Source organism: Psammomys obesus, unplaced genomic scaffold (assembly GCF_907164565.1).
Source record: "Psammomys obesus unplaced genomic scaffold, mPsaObe1.curated_primary_1811, whole genome shotgun sequence".
Taxonomy (NCBI): Eukaryota; Metazoa; Chordata; class Mammalia; order Rodentia; family Muridae; genus Psammomys; species Psammomys obesus.
This window is the reverse complement of record NW_026585895.1, coordinates 49,673,986-49,688,825: the sequence shown is the minus strand read 5'-3', so window position 1 is coordinate 49,688,825 and position 14,840 is coordinate 49,673,986. Positions and strand designations below refer to the sequence as shown.

At 48.8% G+C, this 14,840-nt stretch overlaps 1 protein-coding gene across 1 annotated transcript in view; it reads left to right on the top strand.

Moving 5' to 3' along the window:
• Gpr107 (G protein-coupled receptor 107) overlaps window positions 1-14,840 on the top strand; it is a 54,245-nt gene that overhangs the window by 11,689 nt on the left and 27,716 nt on the right. Inside the window, exons 2-9 of the mRNA XM_055599742.1 lie at window positions 2,604-2,743; window positions 4,746-4,783; window positions 7,153-7,209; window positions 8,129-8,239; window positions 8,867-9,000; window positions 11,771-11,846; window positions 12,983-13,056; window positions 13,396-13,513. Of these exons, the coding sequence (XP_055455717.1) occupies window positions 2,604-2,743; window positions 4,746-4,783; window positions 7,153-7,209; window positions 8,129-8,239; window positions 8,867-9,000; window positions 11,771-11,846; window positions 12,983-13,056; window positions 13,396-13,513 (748 nt within the window). The remainder of the gene's footprint in view (window positions 1-2,603; window positions 2,744-4,745; window positions 4,784-7,152; window positions 7,210-8,128; window positions 8,240-8,866; window positions 9,001-11,770; window positions 11,847-12,982; window positions 13,057-13,395; window positions 13,514-14,840) is intronic.

Below are 14,840 nucleotides of genomic sequence, written 5' to 3'. Positions count from 1 at the left end.
TCTACCTTATTTTTTGATGAAATCTTTCATTGAGCCTGAATCTTTGCTGATTTACCTAGACAAGCTGGCCAGTAAACTTCAGGAATCCTCCTGTCTCCACTTCCCAGCACTGGGATTGCAGGCTCACACCACCATGCCCACTTTTGTGCATTTGTTCTGAGGACCAAGTTTATGTCCTCATAATTTGGAGGCAAGTACTTTGCCAACCAAGCACCAAGTTGGTGGCCTAGGCACACCAACTTGTATGTGACTTCTCCCTCTTTTCGTACATTTTATTGATTGTATGGGTACTAGTCAGAACATGAGGTAGTCGAGAGTAGTTTGTGGGAGCTGGTTCTCTTCTTCTGTGTGCAGGCTTCAGGGCTTGAAGTCAGGCTGTCAGGGTTAGCCACCAGCTTGTCCCAGTGAGCTAGCTCCCTGGCGTGTGTATAATTTCTGAGGGATTCTTTAGAGGGTTGCAAGCTAAGAATACTGTGTCCAGATTGTTTTCAGACCCAGCCACCAGCAGCTCAGAATGACTAATTTGAGATGAACAAAGTTAGAAATAAAAAAAGGAAGCTTCCGGGGAGGCAGTCTCTTAAAAAAAATAAAGGGCTTTGCCACAGAACTACTCTAGGCCTCAAAGACATCTACCCCTGGTTGCTGCTGATTTCACCTGTTGGGAAGGCTGACAATCTCCTAGGTTATGGTGTGTTTGGCAACTGGGAGAGAAGGACCTGACTGAGCCTGGCAGAAAGAATGAGACAGGATTGGCTCACCCACCTGGAATCCCTTGGTGGCAGGCAGGCTCAGGAAAGGGCGGGTCAATGGCAGCTTGCTCATGCTAGAGACTCGGTGCCTTTCATCTCTGCTTTCCCACCCTCAGTGCCTCTTAACATTATTTTTATGAAAGTGTGTCTGTTTCTCAGTTTCTTTCTTAACCTGGCTATCACACAAAAAATTGAGACTTTTTGTTTAATTATAAGCTTCATAACACAATAACTGAGCAGTTATTACTCTATTCTTAACCCTCTAAGCTAATATGCTTCCTTCCCAGTGTACACCCAGAGATGCTTGCACTTTGTAGCTTTCCTGATCTTTACCGTCTACTGATCTCTCTTGGACCTATTCTGTGGCTCAATCCCCTAATTTCTCTTCTCATTCCTCCTCCCCAGGCTGGCTGGAAGTCCAGCCCTGTTCTCTTCTCTGGTCATTGATTGGCTATAAGCTGCTTTATTAGCATATCAAGGGACAATTGGGGAGCGGAGTTTACAGAACATTGAGACAGGAGATTTACAGAACATTGAGAGAGGAGATTCTCAGAACAAGGATTGCAACCAAATATGGGGGTACAGAAATCAGCATTTGACTTACACGGTAACCTGTGCCTACCAGTGTCCACTCCTCAGGCGTTGTCCCAGCCATCACCAGTGCTCTCTGCCAAGGGGAAGGAGCAGTGGAGGCAGGTTTGACTAATGCACTGGCTTAGGTCAGGTGTGCCGTCAGGCAGGAGTGGATGGCCTAGCCAAAATTGGGTCTGTTAAGAAGGGAAAAGGAGGGCGAGGTATGATGACACATACCTTTAATTGCAGCCTCAGGAAGCAGAAGCCAGCAGATCTCTTTGAGTTTGATGAGCCTGGTTTACATGGTAAGTTCCAGGCTAGGGCTATATAGTAAGACTCTGTCTTTAAAAAAAAAAAAAAAGAGGAGGGGATGATGGATAGATGGCTCAGTGGTTAAGAGCACTCTTAACCACTTGCAGAGGACCTTGCAGAGGTCTTGCAGAGGACCCAGGTGTGGTTCTCAGCATTCCACAGTGTCTCACACCCACCTACAACTCCAGCTGTAGGGATTGGAAGCCCTCTTCTGGCCTCTGCAGGATCCCGTATGTATACAGTGCACATAAACTCACATGTACACACACACATATAATTAGTTAATCTTTGAAACAAAAAGACTGGGAAAGGAGGAAATGGCTTTTGGGCCAGTAAATAACGGTGTCCTCAGCTCCTCTCACAGTTCTCTGGGCTTCACCTGACTGTATTGTAGATTCTGTTGTGCTGTGTCTTCTGTGTCTCTTTCACCAGTTTTCTGCGCACACTAAGAACCCTTAAGGGATATGGAAACAGCATAATTATGTATTTGCTAAAACCCTGGCTTTAGAGACTGTCAGGTTCCTCACTCAGGTGCTTCCTAGCTTGGGGCAGCAGGCCTGGGGCCAGGATCTGGGCCGTGTGCAGGCTAGGTGAGCACTCTGTCCCTGCAGGATCTCCCAGCCTGGCCAGTGCTTTACCCTTTCCGCACCTCAGCTGCAGCATAGAGTGAGGAAAGCAAAAGCTACATCTCTGGTGTGGCAAGGATGGGACAAGGTGGCCAGATTCAGAGCTGGAGGATGATGGCACGTGCCTTTAATCCTAGCACCTGGGAGGCAGAGGCAGGCAGATCTCTGAGTTCAAGGCCAGCCTGAATACAGAATGAGTTCCAGGACAGCCAGGGCTACACAGAGAAACCCTCTCTGGGAAACAGACAAATAAAAAGACAGAGCTTAAACTGGGCCTTCAGCAGTGTTTAGTAATGGCTGGCACGCTCTTCTGAGCTCTCCTTTCTGTCTTCTGTGGATACAGAGTCAAGGTCAGATCCCCTCCAGAAGCTGGCACCCAGTTACCAAAGATAGTCTTCAGCAAGGATGAGAAAGACCTGAGTTGGAGCCAGGAGCCTGCTGTCAGCCCCATCCCTGCAGACAGCACAGTGCAGAGAACCCTTGGTAAGCCTGCTTTGTAGAGGTTTTGTTTTCAGGAACTGCAGCCTGGTCTGTGTTGTCTGAGCACTGTGTGCTGAAGGCCACACAGAACGAACTTACTGAAGAAGCACGAGAAGGAAGAGAGAAAAGAGGCCTCTCCTGTGCCCCAGCTTAGCTCTTTGGTAATTGTCCCTGGTTGGCCTTGTTTTCTCAGTCTAGAACGTGTTGGTTCACAGCTCTAGTCACGTGCACGGCCTGTGCATGTCCATGGGCTTTGTTCTGCTTCATCCAGCTGTCCTAGTAAATGATTCTGTCACCTGCTCAGCCTTTTCCCTAAAGTGATACATTGTCATCTCCAGGTTTATTTGGGTGCTGTGGCATTGAAGGTCTTTGTTCATAGGAATCCTTTTGTGTAGGGGCTAGAGAAATGGCTTAGTAGTTAAGAAAGCTTGTTTTCCCTTCAGAGGACCCGAGTTCACATCCCAGCACCCACATCAGTGACTCACGAAACCTGTAACCCCAGTTCCAAGGGATCCAAAGCCCTTCTGGCCTCCCCAGACACCCACACATAAGACACACACACATACACACACCCGTCTTTTTAGAAAGAAAAATTACTGTGTGTGGACTGCTGTCCTAATAGGGTAGTGGAGCTGGAGTCTGGCTCAGAGGGCACACCGCCCTTGAGAACATCGACACGGGGTCCCACCTTGGGTGGATGGGCTACGTCCATTGGAGTGCAAGCAGCCGCAGGGACTGATGCTAGAATTCGGGGTGTTTGTCTCTGAGCTGGACTCTGTACATGTCCACAGCCCTTGACCTTGGGAGGTGGAGGCAGGAGGAGTGCTCGTTCCTGGCCAGGGCAGGACTGCAGCCCGGCACAGGAGGGCAGGGCAAAATGAAAAGGCAGAGGACACCATGCTGGATTTTGGTTTTCTTTTTGCAGTGTTTTGGAGAGGGGGGTTTGTGTGACTAGGCCTTGGGCGCCTGCTTCCCGGGCCACACTACTGTTTTCAGAGAGCTGTTCCTGAGGCTGTCCCTCTCTCCAGATGTTGATATGCTGTGCTAGCTCTTGGTCCCATCTAGTGACTCATGCATTCTTTCAAGGTCACTTACCACTTATGGTGTTAGTTTTCCCTCGATTTGTAGACAGTTGATACAGATGCAGAATCCCAGTGAAGAACTGGAGCAGAGGGTGCAGCTCTGTGCCTGCGTTCTGGCTCCCAGACCCTGTGCTCACACAACATTGCTGCAGTGGGCTGAACTACCTTCCCCAGGGGTCCTAAGGACAGCAAGGCGGGTGTCCACTCTGTTCCATGAAAAAAAGCTCCTGGCAATTTTTTTTTTTTATGAGACAGGATCTGATAGCCCACATTAGCTTTGAATTTTCTATGTAGCAGAGGATGACCTTGAACTTATCCTTCCCCAGCCATATACTAATTAGCTTTTTTTTTTTTTTTTAATTAAAACATGCTTATGTCTTTTTCCTCCACTAGTAATTTTAATACACTGGTGTTGTTTGGGGGCACCCTAAAAAATCAACAGCAACCGAAAGAAGAAGCCAGCAGGGCATCTGCAAGCACAGGCCGGCGGTGCAGCTCAGCACCATGCACCGTGCACAGTGCACAGGCTGTGCGGGTCATCCCCCCACGCAGACTGTCCACACTAAGGTCCTCTCCAAGGAAATCGCATCAGTCAGGTGCTTGCTAAACTGCCTCTGAACGTGGTGCTTAGAAAGAATATAAAGTTATTCCACGTGCCACCTCTGCCATTAACACTGTTTACACAGAGCCTCTCCTGTCGGTTCTGCTGTGATTGGTGCAGTAACATTGGCAGTGCGCCACTTTGGTTTGCTGCTTCTACAGCCAGTAATTATGTCTGGGGACCCGAGGAGGTGGAGGCCACGAGATTTGTATGTTTTGTTTGATGGGATATTAGGTAAACGGAGGTCCATAAAATGATGCTGTGCTGTATGATGTGTGAGCTGAGTTAGGCAGTGATATCTCTTAAATGTTTGTGCTTCTAGATGGTTCCAAGGCTAGAAGAAGTGCAGTGGATTCAGAGGTAAGCACGGACCTTCCTCCTGCTCAGCTTCTCTGGATGTGTGTGTGTGATTGCATGTATGTGTGTCTGTGCCTGACAGTGCTTGTGTTTGGAAAGACAGCATCAACACACTGAAACTGTTTCGAACTTACATGGAGTGCTGGATTGCACAGCACAGGGCAGCCCAAATGGTAGGCGTGTTCCACCTCAGACAGACGTGGAATAGCACAGGTGGTACGGGGTGTTGGCAGGCAGCCCATGGGAGGTTGTCGGGAGCCTTTGGTCAGGTATTAATTGGAGCTCATGATTCTGGAAACATTGTGATGCCCAGGCCCAGGGAGGACCTGCTGTGATGACACAAGTTTGAGACAGAAGGGTCTGGACAAGGCTCTGTCTGAGAGGTGAGGCTGGAAGGGAAGAGGACAGAGAGGTATTTGTGCAGGGGAGTGAGCAGAGGAACAGCAGAGGAGGTTTTGCTTTGCAATGTCCCAATTCTCCAGTGAGAGGACATTCAACCGTGTTGTTTGTAGACAGGCTCTCTTGTAGCCCAGGCTGGCTTTCACCTTGTTACATAGCCGAGGTTGGCCCCAACTCCTGGTCCTCCTGCCTCTGCCTCCCAGGCTTTTCCAGGTGCACACACTGGCCTAGCTTTCCCAGCTCGTTTGTTTTCTTTCTTCTGACAGTTTTGTGAAAGTGTGATTGGGTGACAGTAAACTGCCTGTATTTACAGGGCCAGTCATATACTTTTGACCTGTCAATCAAGATCGTAGATGTGTCCATCACCTCAAAGGTTTCTTCTGCCCCTTTATCATCCTTCCTGTGCTGACACAACCATTGGTGCAGTAGACAGCAGCTTTAGGGAGCCTTATAGCAATGAACCGTGCAGGAAGGATGTAGCCTTCTACTGTCAACCACTGGAGTTAGTTTTTCCTGCTCCCATGCGTGTGTAGTTGGTTTCTTTCCGGGGCTTGGTATTAATTGCTTGTGCAGATGGCAACATTCTGGTATTTGAAGTCAAGAGCAGAGTATAGGTGGGATGTTTGGCTTTGCCCGGGGCAGCAGCCTTGATCCTGCAAAAGCTTTAGAGTAGAGGCGCACTCACAGGAAGACTAGGGAGGGAGTTACAGAGTAGCCAAGGAGGAAGGAAACTGAGGAAGGAAATGGGAAAGGGGAGCTGGCTTCTCTGAGACAGGATCTCAGATCTATCTGGAAAGACAGTGAATGTTCTTGTCAGAGAGTTCTCGAAGGTCAGCAGTGCTGGTGTTGAAGAGATTTTTTTTTTTTTTTTTTTTTTAGTTAGCCTTAATTTATTTTTATGTGTATGAGTGTCCTATTTAGGGATACTGTTGTTATGATGAAACCCCATAACCAAAAGCACGCTGGGAGGAAAGGGTTCTTTCTGCATCGTAGTCCGCCACTGAAGGAGTCAGGACAGGAAGCCATGCAGAGCAGGAGCCTGGAGGCGGGATCTGATGCAGAGGCCATGGAGGCTGCTGCTTATTAGCCTGCTCCCGCTGCTTGTTCAGCCTGCTTTTTCATAGAATCCAGGACTGCCAGCCCAGGGATGGCACCACCCACAATGGGATGGGTCCTCCCTCATCAATCACTAATTAAGAAAATTCTGTCAGCCAGATTTGGAGCTGCATTTTCTCAATTGAGTTTTCCTCCTTTCAGGTGACTGTAGCTTGTGTAAAGTTGATGTAAAGCTAGCCAGCATAGTGTTTCCCTGCATGTATATATCAAAATCATATGTATGTCTGCCTGCATTGGCCAGAGGAGAGTAGTGGATCCTCTGGAACTATAGTCAGAGAGTTTGTAAGTCATCATGTGGGTCCTGGGAACCAAACCTGGGTTCTCTGCAAGAGCAGCAAGTGTTCTTAACCACTGAGCCATCTCTCCAGTCTGACTAGCTTCCATTTTTGTTTGTTTGTTTGTTGTTTTTTCAATACAGGGTTTCTCTGAGTAGCCCTAGCTGTCCTGGAGACCAGACTGGCCTAGAACTCAGAATTTGCCTGCTTCTGCCTCCCAGGTGCTGGGATTAAAGGCGTGTGCCACCACCATCAGGCTTAGCTTTTATTTTTTTCTTAAATGGTTTGCCTGCATGTATGTATGTATGTATGTATGTATGTATGTATGTATGTATGTGTATCACATGCACACAGTGTTCACAGAGGTCGAAAGAGGGCATCAGATCCCCTGGGATTGGAATTACAGACAATTGTGAGCTGCTGTTTTCTGGAGAAGTTGAGCCTGGGACCTCTGCAAAAGTAACCAGTGCGCTTAATCATTGAGCTATCTCTTCACCCCTCCTTCCCCCCCAATTAGCTTTGATTTTCCTAAGCATGGTTTCTGCCACTGTTGGCCTGAAACTGATTCTTGTGTCTTTTTAGGCAACAGCTGAGAAAGCCTTCTCAATTCATAAGAATGATGGGGCAGTTTCCTTTAAGGTATGTATTACCTTGGAGTAAAGTGTACTTTTTCTCTGCCATGTGAAAGGACGAGTCTTTATTGGCACCTTGCCCATAGGGATAGTAACTGGGGCTCCTGTGTGATCGCTGGGCCGAAGGATCACTCCCCTCCCACCATTAGGCTGCTAGCTTCATCTGCTAACCAAGCTATGCATCTCTGACAAAGAGAAACTACGTGAAAGTGCAGTATAATAACAGGCCCAGATTCCAAACCTACTCTGCTGAGGTCCTCTTGTGACCCTCTGCCTCTCCCGTCTGTCAGTCCATACTTCGTCCCACTTGGGTGTGTCATAGCTGGAAGGACCTGTGCTGAGGGTTGAGGTGATATAGTTTTAGTGGCCTTGGGTATCCCACCTAGCCAGCCCAGTTATGAACTGCCTGCGCATGTCCCCGGCAGCACATGGTGGTGCATTCCCCATGCAGGCTGTGCCTTTGTTAACTCGGAAGAGCCACTGAGCTCACGTGCCTACAGTGGGACACACTGGCCCTGTGTGTCACTGTCTATCTTATAACTTTTAATCGGTGTGACAGTTAGTGGCTGATGGAGCCCACTGTTAACTTCTCAGAAAGTGAAGTGGTTAGTTGACTTGAAAATGAGATGTTGTGTCTTTGGCCATCTCTGCTGACCTCAGCAGAACCATCACAGACAGGTGGTCACAGTGGAAGTGAGTTACAGCACCCAGGCAGCCAGGTGCAGGCAGCCACCACATGGCACCAGCCATCTGTGTGCTTGAACACTGGCAGAAGGTACAAGAGGCTCGTTGGATGACGACACCCTCTTTGACGCCTGTTCCAGGGGTTCCAAGGCCGACTAACCTGTCCGCTGGGACCCTAACTGATTTCTGAGACTGGGAGCTGCAGCTGAGGCTGTGGGCACCTCTTTCTTCTTCTCTTCCAGTTCTCCTTTAACATCAGCACCAATGACCAGGAAGGCCTGTACAGCCTTTACTTCCACAAGTGCCCAGGCAGCAAGCTGAGGTCTCCTAGCCAGGTCTCATTCAGCCTGAACGTGAGTACCACATGAACAACCACAAGGCTGCTGTCAGTGTGAGACATCTGCATCTCCATAAGAACAGGCTAGGAGGCTAGGCTTTCCAATAAAAAAATAAAAAATAAGATTAAAAAAGGGACTGGAGAGGTGGCTCAGTGGCTAAGAGCACTGTCTGCTCTTCCAAAGGACTCAGGCTCAACTCCCAGTACCCACATAGCAGCTCACAGCTGTCTGTAACTCCACTGCCAGGTGGTCTGACAGCCTCACACCAATAAAAAATAAAAAATAAGAATAGGCTGGCTCCTGTGGGAAGGTTTCTGGTTTATTTTGCTTTGGTTTTGGTGCTAGTGATGAAATGGGGCTTTGTGCATCCTGAGAGTATCCTTTGCCATTGAGAGTATATGAGACACTAGTGTGAGAAAGTGGGGCTGGTGAGTACCCCGGAGTGGGCAGGGTGCTCTTGCAGAGGACTCAGGAAGAAGGAAGTGTCGAGCTGGGTGGCTGTGTTCACCAGCCCAGACTGTAGCAACCTGCTTGTTACTGGCTGGCACTCACATTCTCAAGCTTGGGGGCAGCTGTGAGTGTGTGGACGAGAGGCGCTTTGTTTCTAAGAGGGAGCCCTACTGAGTCTTACATTGGTTTCAGATTGATATCATTGAGAAGAACCCGGACAGCTACCTCTCTGCCGGGGAGATCCCTCTCCCCAAGTTGTATGTTTCCATGGCTTTGTTCTTCTTTCTTTCTGGGACTATCTGGATTCACATCCTTCGTAAACGAAGGTAAGTGTGCTCCGAGTGTGGGAGCTGCGGGTTTCGCCCTGCTGGGTTCTGCCCCTGGGGGAGGTGGCACTGACCAGCCCTGATGTCTTCTGGGGTGTCTTCCCTGAGGCCAAGGGGCTAGGTGTGAGCCTCTGGTGTGCGGGTGCTGCCTGCTGTGCTGTTGCCTCACTCTTAGTGTTTTGTTTAGAAAGCAGACCCGGATGTTACTGTAAACACGCAGCAACTAAAATTCAGAGTGTTGTCCTAGCAGAGACACCGTAGCACAGGGAGCGTGGTGGTGGGGGTGCCTTTCAGGGCCCATTCCTTGAGAGGAATGATGTCGCTGCACAAGTGGAAGCTCAAAGTCTCAGCCCAAAGCCTTCTGGCCTTTCTCTGTTGACTCTGGAAAAAACCCCTTTGGAGTCTGCCTTTCTTCAGGACTGTTGTCCCAAAAGCCAGAGTCTTTGACTTTCTGTTGTCTGGTCTGGAGGGAGTGGCTTCATAGGAGTGAATTCTATGTCTCCTTGCCCAGAAGTCTCAGAACAAAATAGTGTAAAGCATCTTTTCATTAAGAGGCCTATAGATTTGGAGTGTGCAAATCTGACACACAGTATTACCCAAAACTCACAGTCTGAGTGAGGGCCCTGGACACCTCTCCCTGCAGCAGGCACTGGGGCAGAAGCTCAAACCCCGGCTGTCTTGATTGCCTTTTAACAGACACCCAAAGTCTTTCATGCTGGCAAGATGTCTTAAAGGGTAAAAGCGCTTTCGGCCTAGCCGAATGACCTGAGCTCCACCCCCTGGTTCCAATGGTAGGAAGAGAAACCTGACTCTCGCAAGTCGTCCTCTGACCTGTACATGTGCACCATGGCTCTTCCCCTAACACACACTGCCTGTGACTTCCTGCCCGTGTGTGCCTCCTCACTGTGTGTCTTTGCTCATCTACAAAACTGGAGCAGTGATAACTGTCCTTCTCCTGCTGAGCTTCTTCCATCCTTAGCTCTGCTCTGTGTCTGTGAACACTACTACAGAAGTACTTTGCACCAGGATGCTGTCTCTGCAGATGAGATAGATAGTTCTAGACCCGCTCTCTTGCTCATGTCTCCTGGTGTTCCTCCCTTGGCTCACACGGATAAAATGATGGCTACAGTCTAAATCTGTGGCTAAGTGGAGCTCATCTGTTTAGTGATGGTCATACTTTTAACTGTCTGGATGGATGTGTGCACATGTAGAACTTGCAGGTTAAGCCGCCCCCATGTAACAGCCAGCGACTGCCCGTAGATTGGAAATGTGTGTTTCACATAGGCATATGACCCCAACGCTGCCAAGAGTATTTAGGACACTTGATAGAGCCGAGAAGAATGAGAGACATCTTTGTCACTTAAATGTACTGAGGCCCAGAAAATGGAATTGAGAGACAGCCAGTTGCCTGACTGAGCTGTGGCTAGAGGCCAGAGCTGCCTGCAGGTGCCTGTCTCTCCTTTCAGGGTAATGTGCCATGCACCCCAGAGTGTGGGCAGGCAGTGCTGGGCTGATGGGGTGAGAGGCCGCTGATGGTCTTCAGTGCTTAGGTTGGCTGCTGTCCTAGGCTTAGGTGGAGCTGCTGATTCAGAGATGAAGGTCATCAGGGCCGAATCAGAGTCAAGTCCAGGTTGCCATGACATCAGGGCCTTTTATTGCTCCAGCATGGGTGCTTGAATTGGAATGCAAGTCAGACTTGCCAGGATGTGGGAGTAGCCTTTCACAGTGGGCAGTGTTGCACTCTGGATAAAGTCACTGCCATTCAATAGTGACGACTGCTCTGGCCTTCACTTCCTTTTTGACCTTCAAGTGAGGAGTCACTAGAACAGGAAAGTGCCCAGGAGATAAGCCCAGTCCTTGGTGTGGTCTCATTATCGCTTTGTGCATGCGCCTTTCCTAACTGACCATCCCCCTTACTTCCTGCCCCTCACCCACTTCTCTCCAACCATGGAGAGTCACCCCAATATGCTGAATATATAGTTTTGGACATCTGTGTGTTCTCAGAAGTAATGTCTGTGGTTTGCTGAGTTGTTTTGTTTTGTATGTGTTTTAAATTTATAGAAAGTGTTGTCTGCAGATACAGCTGTTTAAATTCAGTGGCACTGCCAGGTGGTGGTGGTACACCCCTCTCATCCCAGCACTCAGAAGGTAGAAGCAAGTGGATCTCTGTGGGCATGGCCATCATGGTGGGGAGCCTGGCAGCAGGCAGAAATGCATGGTGCTGGAGCAGTACCTGAGAGCTCACATCTTGAGCCGCAAGTGTGAGGCAAAGAGCTAACTAGGAATCCTCCAGCAAGGTCACACATCCCTCCTCATCCTTCTACCAACTGCAGACCAAGCACCCAACTATATGCGCCCAGGAAAGCCTTCTCCTGTAAACTACCACAGTCTCATTTCAACAGGCAAAAACTGCTTTGTTTAAAAAAATAAAAATAAATAAGACTTCATGTTTGTGGTTTGCTCACATTGTGCTTGCTGCTTGCTTAGCAATGTACCTGATGGAGCCAGGTGTAGAGGCACTTACCTTTAATCCCAGCGCTTGAGGCAGTTAGGCAGGCAGAGCTTTATGTGTTCCAGGCCAACCTTGTCTACAGAGTGAGTTCCAGGACGGCCAGGGCTATGGAAAGAGGCCCTGTCTCTGGATGGATGGATGGATGGATGGATGGATGGATGGATGGATGGATGGATGAAGAGATGAAGAGAAATGTACCTAATGCTGCTGCCTTTTGGGAAGAGCAGTCTCTTAATTCTTTTTTCTCTTTTTTTATAGGAATGATGTATTTAAAATTCACTGGTTGATGGCAGCCCTTCCTTTCACCAAGTCTCTTTCTTTGGTGTTCCATGCAGTATGTATTAGCCTTTGGGGTCACTTATGAAATGATGGTTGTGTGTACTTGATCAGGAAGATAAGCTAGAAGGCAGGGAACATTGGTGGGAGATGAAGGGAAAGAACGGGTTTTTCATAACGCCCTTTCGGGCCGGACATCTGACCATGGGGTCTAGTGAGTCAGCCTCCCATCCAACTTGCAGGCCATAGTCTCTCCAGAACACTAGTGTCTATTATTTTATTGTTTTTGAGACAGTCTCAGTCTGTAGCCAAGGCTTGAACTCCCAGTGATCCTCCTTGTGTTCCGGTCAGTAAAGTCCAGCATCAGTAGTTTACTTGAGAAGAAAAACAAAACAAAAAACAAAATAAAACAAAACAAATCTTCTGAAGATCAGGAGTCCAAGAATCGAGCTTTGACTACTGAGAACTGGTGTTCATCAAAATGAGCTCACCTGTGGGGCCAGGATCAAGGCTTCCCCGATTTAGGGGTCTACGGGGTATGTATAAAGCACATGTGGTAGGCCTGAGTCTCCTGCACTTGAAAATAGGTTCACAGAAGAAAGCAAAACACACCCAGTCACACCTACAGGACACGGAATTTTCTTGGATAATTTCCCCTTGGATTTACAGTAAGAGATTGTTGGGAGGGTTCCTGAGTCATTTTAAAATCTAGATGACTCTTACAAAATGAAGTCTCTGCACTGCAGCCATCTTTCCCAGCTGCCAGGAGTCTGCCTCTTAAGTTAGCTCCACGTGTCTAAACTTAAGATTGGTGAAGCCAGGTCACTGGACATAGGTCTTTTACTGTGTCTTGTTGGCTGATGTCTTGCTGTGAGCAGGACTTTATGACAACATGCTTGGCCAGGGAGAGAGAGTGTTTGCCAGTGTGAATTGAGAGAGAGTGTGTGACCTGGCTGGGTGTTCATTGAAGCCTTTCTCAACCTTTCTCAGTTAAATGTGTTAGCACATTCGTGTGCTTTAGGTGACTTGGCAAGGGAGGTACTAGACAGGTGGGTGGGCGGGCACAACCCATTCCCAGCATCTCTTGGTTCCCAGCATCTCTTGGTTCCCAGCATCTCTTGGTGTCATTTATTTCTTTACCCTGCCCTGAGGTGCAAGGCCTGGCCTTTCTGAAACGCAGCTGTTTGATTTCAGATTGACTACCACTACATCTCCTCGCAAGGCTTTCCCATTGAAGGCTGGGCTGTCGTGTACTACATAACTCACCTGTAAGTATGCAGGTCCACAAGACTGGGGCAGCAGGGCCTGCACCATGAAATGGCTTACAGAGACACGAACAGCTGCAGCTGAGGTTGTGGCTCAGCTGGTAGGATGCCTGCCAAGCGTTCCTCCTCCCTGGGCTCCATTCCCAGCACTGCATAAAGCAGGCGTGGTGGTGAACAAGTGTGATCTTAGCCTTGGGAGGTGGAGGCAGAGGAGAGAGGGTTAGAAGTTCAAGATCATCTTTGGCTGCATTTTGAGTTAAAAGTTTGAGCTAGCTTGGGTTAGCTTGGAATGACTGACAGGACTAGAGTCTGACGGTATCTGCAAAATGTTGTGTCTTCCAGTTTAAAGGGGGCGCTGCTGTTCATAACCATCGCTCTCATCGGCACTGGCTGGGCCTTCATCAAGCACATCTTGTCTGATAAAGACAAGAAGATCTTCATGATTGTCATCCCGCTTCAGGTATGCAACTGTGGCCAGCTTGTCTGGGCAGGGCTCAGCTCCAGGCCTGTCTGCAGGGAGTCCGTTCACTTGGAAACCTGAGCTTGTGCCGTTGTGGGCCGCAGATAGGGCCTCCCTTTCTGGCTGCTGACAGACCTCGCTGTGTGCAGGAAGTCCTGGTGGGCACTTGTCTTCAGACAGGCCTGGATGCCCAGATTATGGTTAGAGAGGTGCAGAGAAGCAAGAAACAGATGCTGCCATGCCTTCTACATTGGTTGCCTCTAGCAAAATGGTTCTCCTGATGAGCAGGCCCAGGTGCCCTGCAGTATTTTAGAACTGAGTGGCACCAGCCAATTTCCCTGCAAGGTGGAGTAGGAGAGTGGCCCATAGAGCTAGCACTTATTAAATCACCCTGTGTTTGGAGACCATGCTCTGGGGCCTGCCTAACAAGTGCCTCACTGTAGCCCTTTAAGGAGGAGCCATGGCTTGTATTATACCAGCAGCCTATGCAAGGAAGCAGGTCCTGAAGCTAAGGGCACCATAGCTGGGCAGGTACCTCTTCCCAGCTGGCCATGCCTCTGGTGAGGCCAGCTCCTGTTTAAGATGGTAGCAAGGGTGTGGCTGGCAGGAGAGGAAGGAAGAGTAAAACTTCTGGGCCACATCATCCCTGGGGATTGATTGGCTGCTTGGCAGCTTTCATCAAGGAGTGTGAGCTAGCACCAGACCAATCACCCAGACCAGTTGCTGAAGGTTTTCAAGGAGAAAGTAGTCACTCAGAGTGATTTGGAAGGCCTGTAATGCAGATGAGACTTGGGTGGATGCTTAAGAAAAGGAATATGACCGGCAACAGAGAAGCCACAGATACCTGTGACTCTGTCGACAGAGGAACCAGACAGGCTGAGGTCTTCTGGTGACCAAGCCACCAGGGCCATCTCTAGGCAGATGGTATTTCATAACCTGCCGTGGTTTTACGAGTGTATACATGACAGAACCTGAGTTCTTTCTCCAACTTTGAGAATTGCTGTTCATGTCCCTTCTGGCAGATTCAGGCCTTTTGGTCTGTTGATTCCTACCCTGGCCTGAGCTGGGATGTGAGAAAGAAACATCTGTCCTGCTGACTCCTCTGAAAGGTGAACACACAAGGCCACATTGAATGTCACCCTAAGGAAATAAGGATGTTGGAAACTAAAGATAAGGAAGTTAGTATTTAGACAATGGGACTGGTCTGGGAAGGTCTTGACCAAAGTCTAAGTGGCTTCCTTTTGCCTTGGGGAGTACCAGAAATTTTCTTTTTTTTTTTCTTCCCCTTTTGTTTTTCTTTCGGTGCTTGGCACAGAACCCAAGACCT